Source organism: Tupaia chinensis, unplaced genomic scaffold, assembly GCF_000334495.1.
Source record: "Tupaia chinensis unplaced genomic scaffold, TupChi_1.0 Scaffold000355_1, whole genome shotgun sequence".
NCBI lineage: Eukaryota > Metazoa > Chordata > Mammalia > Scandentia > Tupaiidae > Tupaia > Tupaia belangeri.
The window spans coordinates 15280626-15306707 of NW_006159850.1; the positions used below are offsets into that span (position 1 = coordinate 15280626).

General features: G+C 38.2%; 1 protein-coding gene and 1 non-coding gene across 3 annotated transcripts in view; both read right to left on the minus strand.

Moving 5' to 3' along the window:
• The window catches only part of AP1G1 (adaptor related protein complex 1 subunit gamma 1), a 91657-nt gene that overhangs the window by 36029 nt on the left and 29546 nt on the right, over window positions 1–26082 (minus strand). The window contains exons 3-13 of one of the 2 annotated variants that reach the window (XM_027773521.1): window positions 21472–21613; window positions 19153–19249; window positions 15863–15939; window positions 14761–14769; window positions 12347–12442; window positions 11804–11884; window positions 11521–11619; window positions 6238–6293; window positions 3923–4036; window positions 1057–1197; window positions 421–475 (exon numbers count right to left, since the gene is read on the minus strand). In XM_027773521.1, the coding sequence (XP_027629322.1) occupies window positions 421–475; window positions 1057–1197; window positions 3923–4036; window positions 6238–6293; window positions 11521–11619; window positions 11804–11884; window positions 12347–12442; window positions 14761–14769; window positions 15863–15939; window positions 19153–19249; window positions 21472–21613 (967 nt within the window). The remainder of the gene's footprint in view (window positions 1–420; window positions 476–1056; window positions 1198–3922; window positions 4037–6237; window positions 6294–11520; window positions 11620–11803; window positions 11885–12346; window positions 12443–14760; window positions 14770–15862; window positions 15940–19152; window positions 19250–21471; window positions 21614–26082) is intronic. The other variant, XM_027773522.1, reaches the window with a different exon arrangement.
• Window positions 3512–3597, minus strand: LOC114008575 (small nucleolar RNA SNORD71). Its single transcript, XR_003550096.1, has one exon. It is a non-coding gene; the product is annotated as a small nucleolar RNA SNORD71 (small nucleolar RNA).

Consider the following 26082-nt stretch of genomic DNA (forward strand, 5'->3'; position numbering starts at 1 on the left):
AGCAGGCAGTGAAGTGAGACAACCAGAGAATGGTGGGACTAAGGCAGCTTGGCGTTGCCCAAGGTCCTTGCACTTACTGTTCTTGCTGACCAGTAGAATCTTCTCTAAGACCTTGGAATGGCTTGCTCCTCACTTCATCATCATCTCTACTCAAACATTATCTCCTCTGGGAAACCTGCCCTGACTACACTGTATGACACACTTGACCAGTTGCCCCATAGACCACCCTACCCTGTCATTACCATATGCCCTCATGCGGCTTCAGCTTTCTCATTGCATTTATCCCTACCTGACATTATGTTATATGAATTTCCTGTCTCTTCCACTAAAACGCAAGCTACATGAGAACACAGCCTTTGTCTGCCTCATTTATCAGTATGTCCAGCACTTGGTATATGCTGACTTTAAAAAGCGACTTACCGTTGTCAGAACACGCATAATAGTGTCTATGTGCCACCGTTTGGAAGGTGCATACCTAAAAAAACAATGGCACAGGGTGAAGAAATTGAAACCTGTAAACTACACTGTGTTCAGTAACTTACAAAAATCTGTCTTTTCTAGGCTCCCTGGTTACATGATTATATTTAGAGACATACTACCTTCACACTAGCAGCAATCATCAATTCAAAGGGTGATGAAATGGTATATACTAGAACCTAGATATTTCCCATAATATTGCAGTAGGAACTGAGTATAGAAATGGGACTCTGTCTACAGTTTCTTAGAAAACAAGTCATGCAATCAGGGCAGGACAAAGAAGAAGAAAAGAGATTGTCACTAGACCCAGACAAAACCAGGACTAGGAACTCATTTCCTTAAATTCAGAGTGAAAAGAGGGAGAATAAGTCAGACTACTAAAATCTTATGGTAAATTCCCCCTTAAAGTTTTGTAGAGAACTACAACTGTCATTTTTCTATTCCCTTATAAATACGGCATAATAGACAAGAGATGCCGTAAGTATTAAACATGTTCACAGTATTTTCTGTATGCTTAAAAGATGCTTATAGAAATTTCCAAGTATCTTTTACCAAAAAAAAGTAAAAATTAAACCTTACTTTTCTGCAGCAAGAAAGATTCCAGATGCACAGTCTGCTTTAAATTCTGGCTCACAGGAATCCAGAAAATAAAGTAATTCTTTCATCATGCCTCGGATATTATTCCCGTTTACCAGGGCAAAACTCAATTCCATTGCACGCCTTGCAGAGGGGAAAAATTTTTTAGAAAGTTATATTTACAGTAGGAATGAAACAAAGACCTAGGTGTGCTCCATATGAATGCCAAGCTCTGGCAGATGTGTTAATAATATCTTTACACAGTTTTCTGATACTGATCTTTGCATACAAGATGACCAAAATTTATTCTTATATAATAAATGTTGGTTTTGATATTTTAGATATTAATTCAATACTTTTCTTCAAAAATTCCTAAGAGATACACTTTTAAAGACTAAAAATGAAGTTTGGGTTAAACAGCCTATCCCGTGAAGTTGAAATTTAGAATCCTTAAAAAGCTAAATAGGGGCCAGTAGGTGGCATGGTGGCTGAGGCAATGGACTCCCACATGGCTGAATGGAGTTCAAGACTGGGACTGGTAACTTGCTTTCTCATTTTCTCTCTCTCTGGTGAGTACATATGTCCTATAGCAAATTAATAATAATGGGGCCAGTAGGTGGCATGGTGGATAAGACACTGGACTCCTAAATGGCCAACCATGATTCAAGCCCCAGATGTGGGGGCTTGCTTTCTCATTTTCCCTTTCTCTTTCTTCTCTGTCTCTCTCTGGTCAAATTAAAGCAAAATAGTAACAAATAAGTAAATAAATAATCCTTTAATAATAATAAATAATATTAAATAGTTCTTTTTTTAAAAAAAAGCTAAAAAGAAAAGCAACAAAATTATTAGCCAGTGGTAATACCTCTCTGCATTATTTGTGACAAACTGAATCACCATACTTTAATTAAATCACACTTTTGTCCAAAGATGATGCAACATAGTTTGTATCAAAAGGTATGTAAAAACATATCATTAAAAATAAACTGAAAGGGAAAATGAGGGCCATGAAAAGGAAAAAGGTCATGTGCCATGAAGGCAAACAAGTTTCTGTAACTACCTATCAAATTTTGCAACAAAAGCAAAAATAAAAATGTTTAATGCATTAAAGTTATATGGTTATTAGAGGCATTTTTTTTGTATTTCACCAATAATTTCAAACACTGAATATATACTACCTTTCAAAAATACTGATTTATTAAGTAGAAAACACATTCATCTGAGCTAATATACAAGCAACAAAAATTCAATCCTTAGAAATAATAGTAGTTAACTCTTATATAATGCATTTAAGTACTTTTTATATATTAATTCAATTAATCCTGCATAACTCTTATCAAGTAGATGCTCTTCTTCGTGCATTTTATATATGAGGCAACGAAGACACCCTTTTGAAGGTAAGTATTTTAACCCAATCTATTAAGGCTACATAGAGCCAGAATCTCAAATGAGATCATCTGCCTTCAGAGTCTGAATTTGAATTTTTATATGCCCTGTAAATGACACAGGTTTTACTTCTGAAATTTGAAGTCAGTAATGAGATACAAGAAAATAATCAATAGGAGTCAGAGTGCCTGATTTCTAGTCCCAGGATTGACATTTACAATGGTTAAGATCTGGGGTAAGTCATCTGATCCCTTTGGGATTGTATTTTTTAAAAATAATTATTTATTTTTCATTTTATTTATTCATTTATTTTAATTTGATCAGAGAGAGAAAGAGAAAGAAAGAGAGAGAAAGTAAGAAAGCAAGCCACCAGGTCTGGGACTCAAACCATGGTCAGCCCTTTTGGGATTGTATTTTAATTAATCTGCTAAATGGGGATAGAAGTGATCGCCTAGTCTCTCACTGACTTGCTCTGAGAACTGAGTTAGAGAGTTATGCAAATCCTTTACAAAGCACTACTTAAAGTTGGTGTTAGAGTCTAGTTCTTTTTTTTTAAAGAATTATTTACTTAATTTTTTCATTATTGTTATATTTTTCATTTTGTGACAAAAAGGGCTCATATGCTCATCAGAAAGAGAAAGACAGAGAGGGAAAGTGAGAATGCAAGTCCAGGTCTGGGACTCGAAGCATGGTTGACCATGTGGAAGTTCATCACCTTAACCCTACATCCATGGCTCACTGAGTCTAGTTCTTATCTTCAGATTGCCCAGGCACCTATTCTAAGGTGCAAATAAAGAAACTCAGTATCAATAAATGTTTAATAACTGAATCATTTTAAATCTATTTGTTCTAGATTTGAAAATACAACCAAAAGTTCATTGAGACCAACTATAGCTAAATTTTATAAATATCTAATGCTCTTCTAAGAAGAAAACAGTAGAGTTACTATATTGATAGAAGAGATTCATGCCTTTTGAGAGCGCTTGCTATTTGCTGTCTAACAGTCATTCCTAGATGTACTGTTCTAAAAATAACAACTGTCTCCAGTATCCTAGGGCATAAGTACTGTAAAATACGTGTGCTGTCAGCAAGTTGAGTTTCAGCATTGTGATAAGACACTCAGCCGATGGATCACTCCATATTTTCATCCTCCAACACACAATATACAGTACCCTCTATTAAATAAACTTGCCCAGCTTATCTATACAAGTTAATTTATCAAAAAGCCAAGGATAACTTCAGTGTTCACTTAAGTATTTATCAGCCTCCTTAATTGACCTAAACTCCCTGGAAATCCTCTCTTAAAAAAGGATTCACTCTGCAGACAGTTCATCTGTGAACAAAAAGACAAAATACATAAAGGTCAACCCCCTTACCCTTAAAACTACTAAAAGGATCAACTGAGGAGGGCACAGAATTATCAATAACCTATTTCTCTTACTTCATTTAACAAAATACCATGTGAGAAAGATTCTTAGTTCATTACCGTTTTATTGAGACATCCAAATCTTTTAGACAGTCCACGATTGTGCTTCTGTGTCTCTGTACTGCATTATGATCTGTCTGCACAGTCTTCAACAAAGATGTCAGAGCTACATATCTAGATGAAACAAAGTTGTAGAATAACAGGTTTAACATGTAAAATTAAGAATAGTTTTCCTCCCCCTAAATGACACAGAGATGTCTAATAGATAAGAGAAAGCATACATTTTAAATATTTGAGACTAAATACAGAGTTAGTATGTATACGGATAACATTTAAAGGCCTAAAAGATACAATAATCTACAGTAGTAGCAACGGCGAAGTTCTAGATTTATATGTATGTCCATGGTCAAGTTCATTTAAAGTTCTAAAGTAACTGAATTCCTTTTTTTTTTTTTGAGAGGTTTTTGCTATACGGCGCATACACTTGCCAGAAAGGCAGAGAGAGAAAGACAGAAAGCGAGAAATCACTCCCCAGGGGGAACGGACATGCTGCAATCCCCTCTCCTCCATTATCCTCTCGGGATCTTGGGCACACACGCACACATGCCTGGCGTGAGTTTAAGCCACCGGGCCCAGGACTCAAACCGCGGTCGGCTACACTGGAGTCCAGCGACATGGCCATTACGCTAAGTGCTGGTTCTGAGAAAATTATTTTAATTTGATCTTGTGGGTTTCCTCTGCTTTTATTTCATACTGGCACCAAATTTGTCTCTATAAAAATTCGAGATTCGGGACCAGCAGGTGGCGTGGTGGTTAAGGTGCTGGACACACCCACATGGCCGACCAGGGTTCGAGTCCTGAATCTGGTGGCTTGCTTTCTCACTTCCTCATTCTCTCACTCTCTGTCTCTCTCTGGTCAAACTAAAAAATAAATAAATGAATAAATAAATATAAATAAATAAATAAATAAATAAATAAATAAATAAATAAAAAATTAAAATTCAAGACTCAAGTGTTTAGAAGTATTTTTAGGAGACGATAATTTAAGGTGCCATAGTGATTATTTCCACATCTTTCCATGCTTAACATGGTTAAGGAAAAAAACTGTCTCTTTATCACAAAAAAAAAAAAAAAAAAACAGGAAGTGACCACCCTTGCTAGCACAGATCATAGTGTAGTAATGTGCAGTGCTGGAAGCCACATGGTTAACTGTGGGTTTGAATCCCAAGTCACCCTGACTCGGGGAAGGGAACTATACAGCATGACAAGACCTTGTCAAGGGTGCCTGTCTCCCTCTCTCTCTTCTCTCATATGAAACAATTTTTTTAAAGTGAACTTAAAATGAAAAAGGCAAGCAAGACAACTACATACAAGAAAGTAACAAATAAAATTAATATTGACCAATTAATATAACTTAAGCTAGAGTTCACAAAAACATTTCAGATTGGGAACCAGCAGTTAGGGTAATGGCTATGTCGCTGGACTCCCACGTAGTCTACCATGGTTCACGTCCCGGACCAGGTGGCTTTAAAACTCACGCCGGGCGCGTGTGCGTGCGTGCCCAAGATCCTGAGAGGAGAATGGAGGAGAAGGGATTGCGGCGTGACCATCCCCCCAGGGGGTGATTTCTCACTTTCTGTCTCTGTGTCTCTCTCTGTCTGTCCGGCGAGCGCACGCGCCCTATAGTGAAAAACCTCTCAAAAAAAAAAAAATTTCAGATTTGCCACCTACAATGTAATATTTTTCTTCTTAGTTTTAGAATATGGGTGACGAACTACAGCCCACATGCAAGATCTAGCCCTTTGCTGTTTTCATAAATTAATTTCTTTCAAACACAGCCTTGTCTATCATTTATGTATTATCTATGGCTGATTTCATGCTAAGGGGCAGAACTGAAGAGTTTGCACAGAGAACCTATGGGCCATAAAAACTGAAACTTTTTTTAAAGAATTATTTTATTTACTTTTGTTATTTATTTACTTATTTTAATTTGACCAGAGAGGGGGAGAGAGAGAGAGAGAGAAAGAGCGAGCGAGTGAGCGAGCCACCAGGACCAGGACTTGAACCACAGTTGCCCATGAGAGTCCAGTGCCCTAAACCACCACGCCACCTGCCAGCCTCAAGACTGAAATATTTATCATCTGTCCTTTTACAAAAAAAGTTTGCTGATCCTTGATTTATAGAATAGGAATAAAATTAAGGCATGCGGCAAATCCTCAAATTCTCTACAAAATAGTAGTTTTAAGACTAAAAATATAAATTCTGAATTGAAGTTATAGCTAAGTCATTTAATACATGTCTAATAGTAAGTAAAGTTGGTCTTTAAAATACTGAGTTCATAGTACCCAAGATAAAAAACATTTCAGTTGACTTACCTAATATTCTTGTCATTGTTCAATAAGAAGCGACCCAGGATATTTATGGCTAAGACCTATAAATAAATAGTATAGGTTAAAAATTCAGGAAAATTAGGTATTTATATTGTTTCTTGACGCTAAAGGATCACTTCCTGGCCTCTGATGGATACAAACCATTTAAAAGTAATAGCTGGTAACTTTACAGACTGCTAGCAAAAAAGGAAAAAGGGGGTCAGCAGATAGTGTAGTGGTTACATCACTGGAGTCCCACATAGCTGACAGTGGTTCATGTTCCAGACCTAGTGGCTTGAAAAATTACACGAAGAGCATGTGCCTGTGTGCCCAAGATCCTAGGAAGAGAATGAAGAAGGATTGCAGCATGGTCATCCCCTCAAAGGGTGATTTCTCACTTTCCCTCCCACTCTCTCCAGTGAGCTCACAAACTCCTCTACAAGGGAAAAAAAAAAATTAAAGACAAATATAAATCATATTCTGTTTCAATAGCAATTGTTGGAAAATTATGCTTTAGGTTTTAATACTGTTAGTACAATAATGATATTCATACAGCCTCTTTAGAGGAAAACCTGAAAATCACCATAAATATTTCAAATGAAAATATATCCTCTGCTTCAATAATTTCACTTCTAGGAACTTATCTGACACACACACTGCACATCTGCACAAAACTCTACTGCAGCATTACTGACAAATTACACAAATGGTAGGAAACATCCTAGATGTCCCCTGGCAGCAAATTTGCTAAATATACTATGGTATATCCACACAATGGACTACTATGCAGTCAATGAAAGCATAAATTCTGGCATGTGGTACAACATGGACAAAACTTGAAAACATTATACTAAATAAAACAAGATACACAAAAGGATGGCATGCCTAAAATCCCAAGAGGAGAATGGAGGAGAAGGGATTATGGTGTGGCCATCCCCCTTGAGGGATGATTTCTTGGTTTCAGTCTCTCTGGCAAGCACTTGCCTCCTCTAGCAAAAAAAAAAAAAAAAAAAAGTTAAAATTTTTTTTTTCTTCCCTCCCTCTCCCACTCCCAAGAAGGTTAGAATTTTCAACCCCAATTCCCAACTTTCAAGGAGAAGAGAGGCATTAAAGGTTAAGGTGAATGCCAGTGGTTAATGACTTAATTATCAGGCCTATGTAATAAGGCCTCCATAAAAACCCAAAAGATAGGGCTCAGAGGAGTTTCCCGAGAGCTGAAAAAAAAAAATTTTTTTTTGAGAAGTTTTTGCTATAGGGCACTTGCGCTCGCCAGAAAGACAGAGAGAGACAGAAGGCGAGAAATCACCCCCCACAGGGGATGGCCACGCCGCAATCCCTTCTCCATTCTCCTCTCGGTATCTTGGGCACGCATGCACACACGCCCAGCATGAGTTCAAGCCACCGGGTCCAGGACTCGAACCGCGGTCGGCTACAGGGGAGTTCAGTGACATAGCCTTTACACTAACTGCTGGTCCCATCAATTGAGTTTTCCTGGGGGGTGGCATACCTGGAGAAGGAATGGATGCCATCTGGCTGCTCGTCTATATCCTTTGTAACATCCTTTGTAACAAATTGGTAAACCTAAGTGAAGTGTTTTCCTGATTTCTGTGAGCCACTCTTGTAAAACCCAAGGAGGATGAGTTTGATTAATTTGCGAGAGTGGTCAAAAGCACAAGTTATACTCCACGCCTGTAAATGGCATCTGAAGGGAGGGCAGACTAAGCCCTCAATCTGTGGGATCCAACACTATCCTCAGGTAAATAGTGTCAGAAATGAATTAAATTAGAGGATACCCAGCTGGTATCTGCTAGAGACTTACTTGGTGTGGGGGAGAGAGAGGGGTGCAGGGGACCCCACATATTTAGTGTCAGAGGTAAAGTGCTAAGTGACTGCGTGAGCACAGTAGAAAAAGTTTGGTTTTAGGGTTTTTCCCCCCTGAAATTTCTTCAGAGATACCTAAGAGTAGTCAAATTCATAGAAACAGAAAGTAGAATGGTGGCTGCAAACAACTGGGGTAATGGGGAATGAGAAGTTATTATTTAACAGACACAGAGTTTTGAGAAGCCAAAAAAATCCCAGAGGTAAATGGTGATACTGGTTACACAGCAACATGAATGTACTGTCACTGAACTACACACCTAACCTTTCTTTTTAATAGTAAATTTTATGTTATTTATATTTTATCAGAGTTAAGGAAAAAAATTTAAGGAACGAAACTGGTCTCTATACATGAATATGGAACTAGCTCTAAGATCGAATTAGATAAATAAAATAAGGTACAGAACAATATATATGTTATTATTTTGTTTTAAAGCAAGAAGAGGAAAAGAACCTAAGCTATTTGACTGGATACTACAATGTTAAAGACAGAAAAAACTGTACATAAATATTATCCTCTAGAAAGTTTACTTAATTTATACAGGGCTGTGGATTAGCAATTCTAAAAACTGGAGTGGGGGTGGTCTTCAAAAAATTCAGGAAGAAATGCTTATTATAAAAAAAACCTACACATTGTTTGTACCAAAATAAACTCAATACATTGATTTTTTCCATGAAATAGGTGAATAAACTCATGGGAGAAAAAGGAACAGTACTACTTTACAGAAGAATTCTTTTTTATTTTTAAAGAGAAATTTTTGGGACCAGCAGTTAGCGTAATGGCTACATTGCTGGACTCCCACGTAATCGACCACGGTTCAAGTTCCAGACCTGGTGGCTTAAACTCAGGCCGGGCATGTGCATGTGTGTGTGTGTGTGTGTGTGTGTGTTTGTGTGTGTGTGAGTCCAAGATCCCAAAAGGAGAATGGAGGAGAGGGGATTGTGGCGTGGCCATCCCCCCTGGGGGATAATTTCTCACTTTCTGTCTCTGTCTTTCTGGCAAGTGCACACACCCTATAGCAAAAACCTCTCCAAAAAGAGAAATTTTTGCTACACGGTATGTGTGTTCATCAGAGAGACAAGAGAAAGACATAGAGACAGAAAGCAAGAAAACACCCCCCAGGGGAGATGGCCAAGCTGCAACCTCTTCTCCTCCATTCTCTTCTTGGGATCTTGGGCAAGGACATGCACGCACACGTGCGCATGCACATACACACACACACACACACACACAGAGTGTGAGTTTTAAGTTGCCGGGTCCAGGACTTGAACCACTGTCAACTATATGTGAAGTAAGAATTACATCATCTACTGGTCCCATTTATGGAAGGATTCTAATTACTTAAGGGAAAATGAAAGTATATAAGTACACCATCCTAATAATTGCACACAAGATCTTTTGGCAGATGCTAACATTGGTGGGTAAAATTCTGAGGACAATGGGATATTTACATAGTCCCAAAGTGTCTTTCAAAAAGTGTTGTTTTGGGACTAGCAGTTAGCGTAATGGCTATGTCGCTGGACTCCCACGTAGTCAACCGCGGTTCGCGTCCCGGACCCGGTGGCTTAAACTCACGCCAGGCACGTGTGCGTGCGTGCCCAAGATCCCAAGAGGAGAACGGAGGAGAAGGGACTGCGGCATGACCATCCCCCCGGGGGGTGATTTCTCGCTTTCTGTCTCTATGTCTCTCTCTGTCTGTCTGGCGAGCGCATGCAGCCTATAGCAAAAACCTCTCTGAAAAAAAAAAAAAAGTGTTTTTTTTTTTTTAAAAAAAGAATTATCTATTTAATTTTATTTATTCATTCGTTTTAATTTGACATAAGAAAGACAGACACAGAGAGAAGGAATGTGAGAAAGCAAGCCACCAGGTCTGGGACTCAAACCATGGTTGGCCACGTGGGAATGTCCAGTGCCTTAATCACCATGCAACATGCTGGTCCCCAAACGTATTTTTAAATATAAAAGGGAAAAGAGCAAGCCAGCAGACAGGACTTTAACCAAATGACATACAGTAACATCTCCAATAATGAGAAAAACAGATAGCATGTATACCTACACCTTCTGATATGATCAACTGAGAAGGGCACATCAGTTCTGTGGTAGTTTTCCAAAAACAACTATGCCTTAATCTATAAAATTATGAGAAAATATGAAGCAAATCCAAATTGAGCTACAAAGTAACTGATTAATATTCTTCAAAAGTGTCAAAGTCAAGAAAGATAAGAAAAGACTGAGGACCTATGACAGGTGAGAGGCAACTAAACAGACATAACAACTAATAGGTTATTGGAAAAGTCATGACATAATTTCCTATGCAAAAATGCATCATGACTTTTCTCATAACCCAACAAATACCCCATGGGATCATGAACTAGCTCCTGGAACAGCAAAATGACATCAGGACTAAAACCAGTGAAATATGAATAAATCTGTATAACTTATAATAATTAGTAATCTGTAATCAAGTTACTGAAGAGTGGCATAGTAATATTAATTTCTTAGTTTTGATAACTGTACTGTAACTATGCAAGATGTCAACATTAGGGGAACCTGGATGAGAGTATGGTGTGTTATGAGAACTCAGAACTATTTTTGCAACTTCTCTTTCAGTCTAAAATTACTTCAAGTAAAATTCTTCAGAAGTGGAAAAAAGATGAATAAATATGCATGTATAGACATATGTGAATCTAGATAAACATCTCTAAAAAATACACTAGAAGATGGTAACAGTATTTCACTTTGGAAGAACTGGGAAGCTACATGTGAAAGCTACAAGGCAAACATTTTATTCCCTATGTATCTTTGGTACTGCTTGTGTTTCTTACTGTGTATGTTTTTTGGTTTTTGTTTTTATTTATTTCTTCCATGAGCAAGAAAGACAGCATCCACAATGAGATCATGACAAGGCAATCCACACCCAACCTCAGTCAGCCCAGATGGGAGAGTGCACCTAACACACTCAGGAAGGTCTTGAGATACAAACTGGAAATATTCACATGTGGGTCAGCCACCTAGCGCATCATGTTTGACTTCTGTGCCACCATTTAGATCCTCTATATTTACTTCTTAAACACACACACACACACATACCAGTAAGATGTCTTGTTTGAAGACATGTGTACAACTCAAATTGTAGCTCCGGGAAAGAAAAGCTTATTCTGAAATGTTTCCTTGACTTAACAAGAACTATATATCTAACTATATCTAAGATCTTTGAAACGTTATCATAATTAACATTAAGCCCACATGAGAGGGAACGATACTTACATGAAAAACACAGCAATATACATTTTGCCTCATTCCATCCTAGGGTCAAGTTCCAGACAGAATCCAATTCCAAAATACTAAAGTCTAAGTCAATCATTGAAAATGAAATGTTTAAGGAGATGAAATGATTAAAAGAGACTTACCCTCAGTCCACTTTCTGACTTAATATCCATGATAGTCAAAACTGTTTCATAAAGAATAGCATTTCCTACATTTTTACTAGTCTCTGTATTAGTGGCAACCTGAAAAGACAGAGGAGAATACATAAGTGACAAACCAATGCTTCCAAAAATATCTAGATGTAATGAGAGACATTTTTTGATTATGGGCACCAATGAAGAAACACAAACAAAAACTTTCACAATCATTTAGTCTCTGCTAAACTCAAACAAATATTTCAATATAATACAAGTTTTGTCTGCTTACCTGTGCTAATATATCGTTCATAGCTTCACTTGAGTCATCATCATTTCGTCCTAAAATTCTTAATAACCGCAAAATTCGTACCTAATGTGCAAAATACAAGAAGTGTCAACAAATTATGTCTGATACAAAGGAATCTTACTTGATATGAAATTTAAGCAATTTAAATAAGGTATTAGATACCATCAGAAATTATCAAAAATCAAGGAGAAATTTAAGATGGTCTTTAGAGAAGCTATATATGCTTCTATGCCTACTGAAGTTATCAGACAGCCCATCCATCACCACTCCACAAAAGGATACCACCACCTTCCAAGCTACATTATATTAAGAAATTAACTAAGTAGTAAATAATTCTATTAAAACTATAATTTTATTTTATTAATCAAACAAAATATAAAAAATGTGTCACTGTGCAGTTATTGACATACTTAGTTTAATCAACTACCAAATTTCCACCCAATACAAACATAGAGGAAGGAAATTATCTATTCAAAAGACATTAAATTCACAGGATATTTATTCAAAACTTTCTTTCAATCTCACCTGCAAAAAAGGGTCACTGATGCCAGAAACATCGTGTTCTGGTGAATATCCAGACATGATGAGGTTCTTTAGAATACGAACTAATTGGGGTACAAGCTGCAGAGAAGAAAGATGCATCAAGAAACAGTGAATTTTGAAGAATGTTTCATGAATAAGCAGGTCCTTTGGTTTAGAAAGAGGGTATAAGGGTTTGAATCTAAGCAAAACTTACTGACACAATTCTACTGTAGATGTTTAAAAAATAAAACTTAATAGGCCAAGAACTCAAGAATTTTGAATTTCATCTAGATAGAAACAAACCAGATTTAAAAAAAAAAAATTCCTGAGCTATATACACATAAGATATTACAAATTAAGGTCAGAAAACCTATGGGAACCAAGTAAAACAAATGCCTATGGGGCAGGCTGCATTTCTATTTCTGGAGAACTTGACTTGTCTGTGTGACAAAACATGTTTAGTTTTATCCCTTCAAACACCTGGATATAAAAACATTATACTACAATGTAACTGGTATAAAATTATAGTTTTTTTCTTCTATCATTTCAAGTAGAGAAAAAAAATTCTCTCCTCTTCAGATGGCTAGCTACAAACAATGGGGAAATACCAAAACCAACAACATTAACCAAGTGGAAAAAGTACATGAAAAAACTGTATCCTTCACCATAAGAAGATACCAAAATCATGAATAATTTCCTTTCCCTATTCTTAACTCATACTACACAATTTCTGCTAAAATTTAGTTTCAGCATTTAAGCATGCATACTGCTATGCAGGCTTTTTTCTTGTCTTATCTCACCCATGAGACTAAATATTTCTTACGGCCAGGGATTCCTTCCTTTCTAGTCCTTCCTAGACTTTTTCCATTAGAGTCATAACACATAGCAGAGGGGATTTTATTGCCAAGCTGAACTTATGGATGCTTTCAATATTACGGCTCATTTCAATTCTGTTGATCAATTATTTGATATTAAAATCCTACTCCAAAATGTTTGCAATAATAACTTTTCCAGCCTCTAAGTGAAAACTCAAATCTAGCTATATGATCAACTACAATGAACTAAAATTAAAAAGAGTCCAAAGTAAGCAGAATCACACAGCTCTTTTGTAGGCAACCTGAACAGCACCAACTGTGCTGCAATTCAATTATTTTCTCACTGTATTTAAATTCTGTCCCTTTCCCACTCCCAAGCCTAAAAGGGGATCAAGACTGAAATGAAAAGACAAGCTATACTCATGGCATGCATTGGAAACATTCAAAACATTAAGGCCACTTCTAAATACAAGAGAACCAATATACATAAATTTAAATAGGTATGACCATACCACTTCAAAATTATGTGACTCATCAATCACCTAAGCAAAATCCAATTTGGACAACTCCAAGAATAAGACAAATCTAAGCCAGGAAAATCTGTTATTTCTCAACAAAATCCTCATTAAATCTCTAAACAGTGAGTAAACTCTTATTGGAGGTAAGAATGTAACTTTTAAAACTGTTTTAAATGTTATAGTAAAACCAGGACCATCTAGTTACCAACTTCTACACAAAAAGTAGTTCACCTTGCATACTTTCCAACAGTCTACTTTTTTTGTACTACACATGACCCCGATTATTTTTTAAAATATGTTTATTTCTTGGAGGAGTCCTTTTACCTCAGGCTACTAAATTCAGAAATTGCTACATTCACTATCAAAGGCCAGCACATCACATAAGATTATCCTGGGACAGAAAGCACAAATGTCTAAGTGTTCAGCATACACATTCTTGGAACCCAGCTTTATTTTTCAGACAAAAATGCAAATTACTAAAACTGATGACAAGACAGACAAAAATAAGATGACAAGGGGGAAGGCTGCAGCCATGAAAATCAGTTGGTGCCCACCTACTCTACCTCAAAAATCCTTTTGAAATTCCAAGGCATCTAGACAAGATCTAAGAGCAAGTAAGGAGGGAATAAAGGCTCTATATCTGAACTAATGGCTCGGAAGTATACAAGGAGCTTTTTAAAGGTTCCCCATGAGGTTACCCATGTATGGCTCTAAAATACCTACTTCAAAAAGAAGCAGTGTTTTGTGTCAAGGCTCCAGACTGATCTGGCATTGCCACCCCCAAAGCCACTGGGAAACTGCACGAAGTTTCTCAAGTGAAGATAAACGAAAGGCAGAAAAGGAGGCCGACAATTCATAAAAGGCTGCAACTGAAATCCAAGGCTGACTTTGGAATCAAGAGTTTAAGTGACAAGACAAAAACTGGACTAGGGAGTTAGCCAAAAGTGGTAGAACAAATAACTCACAATATTAAGCACAGCTCCAGCATTAGTATATTTTAAAAGCCACATTTGTGGATGGATACACAAAAGCTACTAAGAACCTAAGGCCAGCATGCACCATCTAAAAGAGGGTTAATTCTTACCTTTTCATTCTAACATACAGCAGGATTCCAAACAGACAACAGGAACAAAACATACAAAGCAAGCATTAGGGACAGATACGGGTCTCATACTATTTTACAATAATTTAATCAGGACATGAACATCTAAGAGGGGGAAAAGTCAGGGGGGAAAAAAAAAGAGCTGCTATTAGAGTCTTACTTCATCTACAGTACAAAGTGAGCCTTATTCATGGAGTGATCAGCACCCATGAGAAAAATTAAATGTATCAAACTCCTCAAAGGACAGTTTTTCTCTGAGTTCTTACTATTGCTTTTTAAAAAAAGTGGAAAAATAGAAACGTCCACTTTGAAATGCTAATAAAAAAGGGAGGAGGCCCAGCTGAAGTGTCACAGGCAGCACAGCCCTGGTCAAACCCTGGGTTCACACGCCCTTGGACATGCCCTTGGGCATGCTGGTGATCCTGGCTGGCTGGAAGGCTGGGGGCAGGGATGGGTATGGTGAGACCTTGTCAAGAGTGTACCTGTTTCTCTTTCTCTCCTCTCTGGTCTCTCTCACGAAAGAAAGAAAAAACTTAAAAAGGAACAAAAGGGGGGGACACTTAAGAAAGCAAGACTTCCATCGGAGGAGTCAACAGCCTAAACTGAACAGTGAAGTAAAAGCAATAAAAATCAAATTTCAGTTTACAAAAAAAAAACAAAAAAATTCAGTTTACAGTTTTCACCTTAAAAAAATAAAATTACCAGTCTTAATTTAAAAAATCAAAACACACACACACACACACAATTCCTATTTGTAACCTGACGTCAGGTTACGTTTCCTGATTCAAATGTGAAAACCGCAGATAAAACAAGTGAGAGATTGGCCTGTCTGCCAACAATAAGAGGAGATTTCTATTGTGAAAAGAAAATGCTGTACTACTAGTGCCAGTTCTGATACTCCTAAATCTGGCTTCCAGCCCCACTACACAGCAGGGCTGGTGAAATCCTTTATTCAGCGCAATAGCTTGCTTTCAAAAGGAAATCATAAGTGAGAAGAGAAAATCATAAATTGAGAAAATCATGTACTTTTCAGGAAAATCATTTTTCAATCAAGAAAGGCTTGGGCATTCAGAATGGCACCTACCTTTCTAAAATGTGCAAGCATGTCTGGGCTTCGCTCACACATTTCTGTGAGGAGGACTACAGATGTGTGAAGGACACCTGAAAGAAAAAACAAAGGAAAGCTAAAATTAAGGTCAAGTTCCCACTTCTTGGAACAGGGCTGAGTTTCTGAGGGTCAACTTCAAAAGGATAGTTGCTACTTTTGCTTTTTAATCCTCCAAAGAATCTAAACATTGAGGTGAACACAGAGAAGGTCAGTTACCTAACAGATGCCTGCTGACTTGATACTGCTCAAGTCAGTCAAACTGAAATCTTTTTAACAATTTATCATAAAAATGATTATTAAAAAGTGACGAGGCCAGTCAGTAGTGTGGTTGTTGCAGTTGGATCCCACATCAAACTATGCAGTTCAAGTCCCAGACCTGGTGGCTTGGGAAACAAGTAGGGCACATTGTGTATAGGCTCAAAATTTCAAAAGAATGGAGAAGGGATTATAGCATGGCCATCTCCCTTGGGGCAGTGCTTTCTTACTTTCTCCCTCTTTCTCTCTCATCTCTCCTGCAAGTGCACATACTCTATGCAAAAACTACCAAAAAAAAAAAAAGAGAGAGAGAGAGAAAGAAAGAGAGAGAAAAACAATACAAGTATCTATCTATCTGGGATTATCCCATAAAGATACATTCACAGTCAAGGTAATCCAGAATCTAGGTATCATCTGCTCCAATGAGGTAATAGCGGAATTCTGACAGACAATTCAAGATAGAAAAATCTTAGAAAGATTTTAAATTTCCAGATAAAATGTATCAAAATTCTAACATCATTTTGGATAACAAAGTGTTTTTTGCTTATTCCAGGGTCAGTTAAAAAACAATCTCAGGAACCAGAGAGGATGGCATAATGGTTACGTCACTGGACTCCCACACAGTAGACCGTGGTTTGAGTCCCGGACCCATCGGTTTAAAACTCACGCTAGGCATGTGTGCATGCCCAAAATCCCAATAGGAGATTGGAGGAGAAATGACTGAGGCATGGCCATCCCCCTCAGGGGGTGGGGTGGGAGGGTGGGGTTTGCATCCTGGACCCGCTGTCTTAAAACTCACGCTGGGTGCATGTGCGTGTGTGCCCAAGATCCCAAGAGGAGAGTGGAGAAGAAGGGATTGCGGTGTGGCCATCCCCCCTGGGGGGTGATTTCTCGCTTTCTGTCTGTCTCTGTCTATCTGGCGAGCGCATGCGCCCTATGGCAAAAACCTCTCAAAAAAAAAAAAGAAAGAAAAAATCTCATTATACTTCTCACAAAGTAATAAGTGTCCTCAATATTCATTTGTTCAACTAGTATATTTTAAGCATTCTGGGCATAGCACTGAATTAATCAGATTAAATATATCATACCACTTTTTTCTCTTAGCATCTAAGACCCATAAATTTTCTTTACTCAGAATATGTTTTGCAGACTTTAAAATTAAGAATAAAATGACTGGGGGGAGAAATCCATATTCCATCCAATTCTTTTTATTTTAAAAGATTTAATGAATTTTGTTATCATTATTTTTTAATTTGACCAGAGACAGACAGAGAAAGGGAAAGTAAAAAAGCAAGCCACTAGGTCTAGGACTTGAACTGCAGTTGGTCATGTGGGAGTTCAGTGTCTTAACCACCACATCACCTGTTGGTCCCCACCATCCAGTTCTTAAGTTTGATTAAAAGATACCTAAGTACCCATGAGAAATTTCTGTTTGAAATAACTCAGAAGAATTTCATAAATTTTATCCTCCTACCACATGACAATGAAGAAACTTTTTTTTTCTTTTATTATAAAATACCAAAGAAATCCAACAGCTGTTTTTTTGTTTTTGTTTAAGAATTGTTTTATTGACTTGATGGGAGTTGTGAAGTAGACTAGCAGCATCTCTTAGTAGAGCAGCTAGAAACCGGCTCCATGGCACAAAGGAAGTATGCTGCTCAAGGGAAGCTGGATCTCACATGGCGACTTGGGGTAGAATGCACGGCTAATCAGCCTGCAACATGCCAGGGAGGCATGTGGGTCCCCAAGATCAGACGGGTTGGAGGACTGGAGGAAGAGGATTGTGGTATGATAGGACTCTGCGGAAGGAGCTAGAGATGGTATTTAGAATGTTCAGTCAGAAAAGCACTTGCACATCAGTGTTCATTCACAATTGCTAAGACATGGAACCAACTCAAATATCCACAAACAGATGAATGGATGGAAAAATTGTGACATATATACTCTATGGAATACTATTCAGCCATAAAAAACAAGACCCTGGTATCTGATAGATAGTGGTCACATATGGAAGATCTACTGCTGAGTGAAATAAGCCAAGATATGAAAGAAAGATACTGTATGTATCCACTTAATATATTGCCTACTATCCGTACTTTATGGTAGAGATTGAAATATTGGAGGGCATAAAAATAGTGAATATAGTTATGGATGGTGAAGACGGTGTGGAACAGGGTGGGGGGAGATAAGGTAAGAGTATAGAGAAGAACAGCAAGAGAAAAAATAGGCATGACGTTAGTGGAACGCAGAAATGGTTTATTACCTGTTGATAACAACATGTATAGTATTCTCAACTGGACTGGTCTGAGTATTTCATGTTGGGTAAGTTCTTTATACAAGCCAAATGACATATAGTGACTGAATGATTTTTAAATCAGAATAAATAATAATCATCATCTGAAAAAAATGATGAAAAGCTATTTGATAATGATGTGGACAGTAATGTCTTTATCTTGTCTGATAGGCATGGTAACTGTGCTAGAAAAAGAAATGTAATACACTGTAAAGATATATGTGATTCAATGTAATATAAAAAAGATTATGATAATAAGTGAAATTAAATATAAAAAGACCAAAAAGTTATTTCATTTAACTTCATTATTTTGTATTATTATTATTATTATTTTCTAGTTTGATCAGAGAGAGACAGAGAAAGGGAGATGAGAAAGCAAGCCACTAGGTCTGGGTCTTGAACCACAGTTGATCAGGCGGGAGTCCAGCACTTTTAACCACCAAATCACTTGCCAGCCCAAAATATTAGCAACCATGTAATACTTTTAATAGAGTCAAAGAAAATCAGATATGAAATGTGTGACTATGAAGGAATCAATCTCTAATTATAAAACTAGGACATCTGCGTAGAAAAAGGATTCAGCAGACCAGACCTTCCTGGAAAAGTGTCTAAGTACAGTAGAAAAGCAACCCCTCTGCACTGAAATGTGCGATTAACACAGCCCTTCATTTTCTCCTTTCTCCCCAAGTACTTCAAGAAAGCACTCAAATCACATTACCATGGTTCTTCTCATTCAATAAATTTTTTGTTGCTGGTAAAAACATCTCCATAAGTTCAGGAACCTTCCTGATGACATGAACAGCACATAGTGCTGCCTGTAAAAAAAATAAAAGGACAAAAAATTCATTTCAATAAAGTCAGGGCAACCGATCTTATAAAAAGCAATAACAGAAAACCTTACCAACTAGTAGTCCATCTACTAGAAAACTAAAGAATAAAATTGGATTATGAGATTTATTACTTATTAACTGGTTTGGACTCTCCAGTTTATATTACAGGCTAACATCCCTAATCCAAAAATCCAAAATCTTAAACTTTTTGAGCATGACCTGATGCCACAAGTAGAAAATTCCACATCTGATTTCAAGTAACATTGCAATGCAAAAATACTGTATAAAATGACTCTCAGGCTATGTACATAAGGTAAATAGGAAACATAAATGAAGTTCATGGTTAGACTTGGGTCTCACAATACACCTCATTATATATATGCAAATATCACAAAGTCAAAAAAATTCAAATCTGAAACGCTTCTGACCCCAAGCATTTCAGATAAAGGAAAACCAATCTGTATTTATGGTAATGAGAATTTCTAACTCACCTGTCCCTTTGTTCATATATTGTTAGACAAGTGGGCAAAACTTTCTAAGCTAAACAGTAGTTAATAAGAATTTATCGAACAAGTTAAACATAATTTAAGTAGAGTTCTGGGGAAGTAAAAAAAGAGATAAAGACTTCCATCTATAATAATAATAATATAAGATGACCAACAGGTACAAAAACATTGTATGGGGCTGGTAGGTGGTGTGGTGGTTAAGGCACTGGATGTGAGTTTAAACCACCGGGTCTGGGACTCGAACCACAGTCGACTACATGGGAGTCCAGCAACATAGCCATTATACCAACTGCTGGTCCTCGATTTGAAAGATATTTAACGACTGGGTTGTTGGGAAAGTTATGACAAACCTTTGCACTGAAAAATACATCATGACTTTCCCAATAACCTAACATTATCCACTAAAAGCAAAGATGATCTTATTAGGCTAAGAAATCCTCCCATGTTATTTGGAGAAACTTCTTTTCTCCCCTACTCTGCAGAAATATTTTACTTAATGCAATTATGTACCTTCTGAACAAGAATAGCTCACACATTCTTTTAAGAGAAAAAACGGGCTCCAAATTAAGGAAAGAATTCAACTTTGTTTATAGCCATCAGTGATGGTGAAATTGCCCCGAGAAATGGCTTAGCCCTTTCAATGGCTCTTTCTCACAACATTAATATATAGGCATAGTAAATGCCAACTGGACAACAGTGTCATTTCTTGGACCCTTGAATTCTAAAACCTTCATTTAAAAATATTTTAGGGCTTGGGGCCAGCAGGTGATGTAGTGGTTATGACACTATACTTCCACAAGACTGACCACAGCCTGTGTCCCAGACTCAGCAGCTTGAAAATCATTCCATTAACATGTGCGTGCATGCTCAAAATCCCAGGAGAATGCAGAAGGGATTGAAGCTTGGCTATGGCTCCTGGGGGTGATTTCTCACTCTCCTTCTCAATGTCTCTCTCTCTGGCAAGCACATGAACCCTATGGCAAAAACCTTAAAAAATCTATTTTAGGGGTGGGACCAGCAGTTAGAGTAATGGCTATGTTGTTGGACTCCCATGTAATCGACTGCGGTTCAAGTCCTGGATCCGGTGGCTTAAACTCACACCAGGCATGTGTGCGTGTGTGCTCGAGAGGAGAATGGAGAAGGGATTATGGCGGCGGGGGGGGGGGGGGGGGTGCGTGTGCTCTCTCTGTCTCTCTGTCGAGTGCACGTGCCTTATAGCAAAAATCTCTATAAAAAAAATGTAGGGTTCAAGCACAATAAAAACTTTAAAACTTAATAAAATGTTTAAATCATTTTCTTGAAAAAGGAAGAAGATTCATATAAAACCATTTAAAAATATTTACAGAGGAAAAATATATTAATTATCATCATTACTTTGAAAGCTGAATAATCTTTCTTTTCATGGCTGTAATATTCCCTAATCCAAATACAGATATTTCATTTCATTAAAAGTTACCAGGCCAGTGGGTAGTGAGGTTAAGGTGCTGGACCTCACATGGCCAACTCCACAGTTTGAGTCCTGAACCCAGTGATTTGAAATCACAGCTGGTGCATGTGCACAGGGAACAAGGAAGGAAAAGAAACTGTGACATGGTCAAACCCCCTGGGAGGTGATTTCTCACTTTCCCTTTCTCTTTCTATCTCTGTCTCTCTCCAAGAAGTATATATACCGTATAATAAAACAAACAAAACAAAAGTTACCTTTTTTCTTAAATAAGAGTTGGAGGTTTTCAGGAGCTTCTCTACTTCTCCCGCAAGATCTCTGCACATCTCTGAGGAGCCCATGCAACCAAGGGTACAAAGGGCTAGCCCCTGTACAAATTGCGTGCTGTGATTAAGATCACTGCAAAAGGAAGGAAGAAGGTAGAAACAAATATGTTTTGCCTGGTGCTCCCAGGAAGAAACTTCACAATTGAGCAACCTAGTTCGGAATGACTCAAGTAACAGCTACCTACTGCAGAAAATGTCTGTGCTGCCATTATTACAAATTATGAATACAGTAAACTGTCACTTCCACAGGTTTACAACCCAACACTGCCAAGTACCAAAGCAACAGAAATTAGACATGTTACCTGTTAGAAGACACCCAGTTTAGAAATTCCATCAAACTGACCAGCAGGTGGCGTGGTGGCTAAGGCACTGGACACTCCCACATGGCTGACCATGGTTTGAGTTCTGGACCTAGTGGCTTGCTTTCTCACTCCCCCCAACCCTCCTCTCTCTGTGTGTGTCTCTCTCTGGTAAAATTTAAAAAATAAATAAATGAATAAATAAAATTAAAATAAATATAAAAAAAAAGAAATTCCATCAAACTATTCAAAGTAAACACTGGCAATGATAAAAATATAATGCAAAACTGTGTCCACAAAATAAATTTTCTTTTTCTTTAGTCTTCTGCAATAGGGCATTTGCACTTGCCAGAGAAAGAGACAAAGAGAGAGAAAGTGAGAAATCACCCCCCACAGGGGATGCCCACACCACAATCCCCCTTCTCTATTCTCCTCTCATAATTTTACAGATGCATGCATACATCCCCAAGGAGGATGAACACACTGCAAGCCCTTCCTCCTTTCTCCTCTCAGATATTGGGCACATACGCATATGAGCCTGGCGTGAGTTTTAAGCAACCAGGTCCAGGACTCAAACCACAGTTGACTAATTGGGAGTCCAGCAACGTAACCATTATGCCATCTGCTGGTCCTGTATAAAATTATTTCTTAACCAGCCAGACGTTAACCTTCAGAAAAGCTGAATTATTAAAAGCTTCAATTGGTAAACTCATGTATATATTATGATCAACTCTTGCTATTCAGAAGTTGAATTTTTTTTTGGGGGGGGGAGAGGTTTTTGCTATAGGGCGTGTGAAGACAGAGAAAGACAGAGAGACAGAAAGTGAGAAATCACCCCCCAGAGAGGATGGCCACACCACAATCCCTTCTGCTCCATTTTCCTCTCTCAGGATCTTGGGCATGCATGCACACGCGACTGGCATTAAGTTTAAGCCACCAGGTCTGGGACTCGAACCGCAGCCAACTACATGGGAGTCCAGCAACACAGCCATTACGCCACCTGCTGGTCCCCAGAGGTTGAATTATTATTAGTTACCAGCTTTCAGAGCACTGTAGTATCTTTTAGTCCATTAGTTCTCAGTGTGGCTCATGGGGCTCTGGAAGTCCTCAAGATTATTTTAGAGAATCCAGGCAAGCAATGCTTTTTCCAAAATCCTAACACATCATTTGTCAGCTGTGTTATCATTTGCACTGATGGTGAAAAGCACTGGTGGGAAATACTGCTGGCATATAAACATGAATCAAAACTAACCTAATAATCACTATATACACTGCCACATTATAACAGGTAAAAAAAGGAAAAAAGGAAAAAACTTTTAAGATTGCCCATGACAAAGGAGTAAAACTGGTTAGATTTTTTTTTTTTTGGGGGGGGGGGATTTTCACTATAGGGCGCATGCGCTCGCCAGACAGACAGAGAGAGACATAGAGACAGAAAGTGAGAAATCACCCCCCGGGGGGATGGTCACGCCGCAATCCCTTCTCCTCCATTCTCTCGGGATCTTGGGCACACACGCACAAGCGCCCAGCTTGAGTTTTAAGCCACCAGGTCCGGGACGCGAACCACGGTCGACTACATAGGAGTCCAGCGACATAGCTGTTACGCTAACTGCTGGTTCCCCTGAATAGATTTTTTTGAGGGAGATTTTTACTACAAGGCACGTGAGCTCACCAGAGAGACATAGCTGTTATGCTGCTAGACTCCCATAGGGCCGGCCACCTACAGCTTGAGTCTGGACCTGATAGTTTGAAAATCATGCCAGGCGCATGTGTGTGCTTGCCCAAGATCAGAAGGGATTGTGGCATGGCCATGCCCCCTGCAGGGAAGATTTCTCACTTTCCTTCTCACTGTCTCTTTTTCTCCCAGCCAGCATGCATGCCCTAAGGCAAAAACCTCTGGAAAAAAAAAAAATCTGTGTTGCCATTATGAGTTTGATAGTTTACCAATACTTAAGACTTTTCTGATGAGATCATGGCAATATTAACCATGTGTTATTTTAGGTATTCTGTAATGAAATGTATTAACATTTGGAAGATGTTCATAACTCAGTGAACTACGTTTTTTCCAAAGACGAAGGCATGATGTCAAGACTATGTATGAGTGAAAGACTCATTCAACATGCAAAATAGACCAATAGATTTTAAAGTGGCAAGATACTAATACTTCACTGATACAGTTTGAGATTCCACATTGCACCTAATCTTTAAGAAACTACCACATGGGGCAGATAGGTGGCATCGTGGGTAAGGGCACTGGACTCTCACATGGCCAACCGTGGTTCAAGTCCCAGGCTAGGCAGTTTGCTTTTTCACTTTCTTGTTCTCACTCTGACTCTGTCCCTCTCTGATTGGTTAGTTAAATAAATAAATAAATAGATAGATTGACTGATAGATAGGTAGGTAGATAGAAAGATAAAGTTGAATAAAATCATTCAATCATTCTTTTCTTAAGAATTTTTAAGGAACCAGCAGTTGGCATAATAACTATGTCGCTGGACTCCCACGTAGTCGACCATGGTTTGAGTCCCGGACGCAATGGCTTAAAACTCACGCCAGGCGCGTGTGCGTGCATGCCCAAGATCCCGAGAGGAGAATGGAGGAGAAGGGATGGCGGCGTGGCCATCCCTCCTGAGGGGTGATTTCTCGCTTTCTGTCTGTCTGTCTGTCTGTCTGGCGAGCGCACACGCCCTATAGCAAAAAACTCTCAAAAAAAAAAAAAAAAAAGAGAATTTTTAAAAATTAATTAATTAATTAATTTATTTATTTTTATTTGACCAGAGAGGGATAAAGTCAGAGAGAGAGAAAAGGAAAGTGAGAAAGCAAGCCATCAGGTGCTGGACTTGAACCATGGTCAGCCATGTGGGAGTCCAGCGCTCTTAACCACCACGCCACTTGCCTTCCCCAATATAATAATTCTTTAAAAAAAAAACAAAGTAATTACCTTTTGGAAGCTAGATCCCTCAAACACACAGACATGTACACAGTAACTAAAAACAAACAAACAAACAAACAAACAAAAAAAAAAAAAAAACTGAAAAAAAAAGAAGAAACTACCATTTGGGAACCAGGAGGTGACATGGTGGTTAAGGCACTGGACTCACACATGGCCAACAGCAGTTTGAGTCCAGGACCTGGGAGCTTATTTTCTTACTCTCTCTGTGGTGTGTGTAGTGAACATACACGCCTTATAGTAAATTTAAAATAATAATAAATAATAGTAAATAAATGTTTAAACAAAGCCCTACCATTTGTCAAGTACAGTATCAAGGAAGAATATACATACTTATTTGAAAAGGCTATTAAAATGCTCTTCATTTTATTAATTTCATTACATGTAAGAGGCTATATTATCTTCATCTACTTCAACCAAAAGAACATAATAACATGGATCAGCCAAGTGGCATGGTGGTTAAGGCAGCTGAATCTCCAAAGGCCGACTGCATGGTGTAAGTTCCCAACCAAGTCAGTAGCTTGAAAATCATGCTCAGCACATTCATGCATGCCCAAAATCCCAACAGAATGGAGAAGGAACTGCAGCATGGTTATTCCCTCTGTGGCGTGCTTTCTCACTCCCTACATCAATATTCTCCTCTGTCTCTCTCTGACAAGCATAAACACACTAAAGAAAATTTAAAAAAATAATAATGATGATAAAAATAACAAAGGAAACTGAATAGAGGCAATAAGAACACCCAACTGCCTTCCATTATCAGATATTATAGATGTATAAAAATGTTAAAAATGTAAAAAATTGTCACTTTTTTTTTTCTTTTTTTGAGAGATTTTTTGCTATATGGTGTGTGCGCTCACCAGAGAGACAGAAAGAGAGAAATCACCCCCCAGGGAGTATGGCCAAGCCACAATCCCTTCTCCTCTACTCTCCTCTCAAGATTTTGGGCACTCAAGCACACGCACCCAGGGTGAGTTTTAAACCACTGGGTCAGGGCCTTGAACCATAGCTGATGAGGTAGGAGTACAACAACGTAATCATTATACCATCTGCTGGTCCCAACAATGCCACCATTCTTTACACTAGATTTAGAAAATAGTTTACTGTTGGGACCAGCAGTTAGCATAATGGCTATGCTGCTGGACTCCCATGTAGTAAACCGCAATTCGAGTCCCGGACCTGGTGGCTTAAACTCATGCTGAGTGCGTGTGCATGTGTGCCCAAGATCCTGAGAGGAAAATGGAGGAGAAAAGACTGTGGCATGGCCATCCCCCTAGGGGGTGATTTCTCACT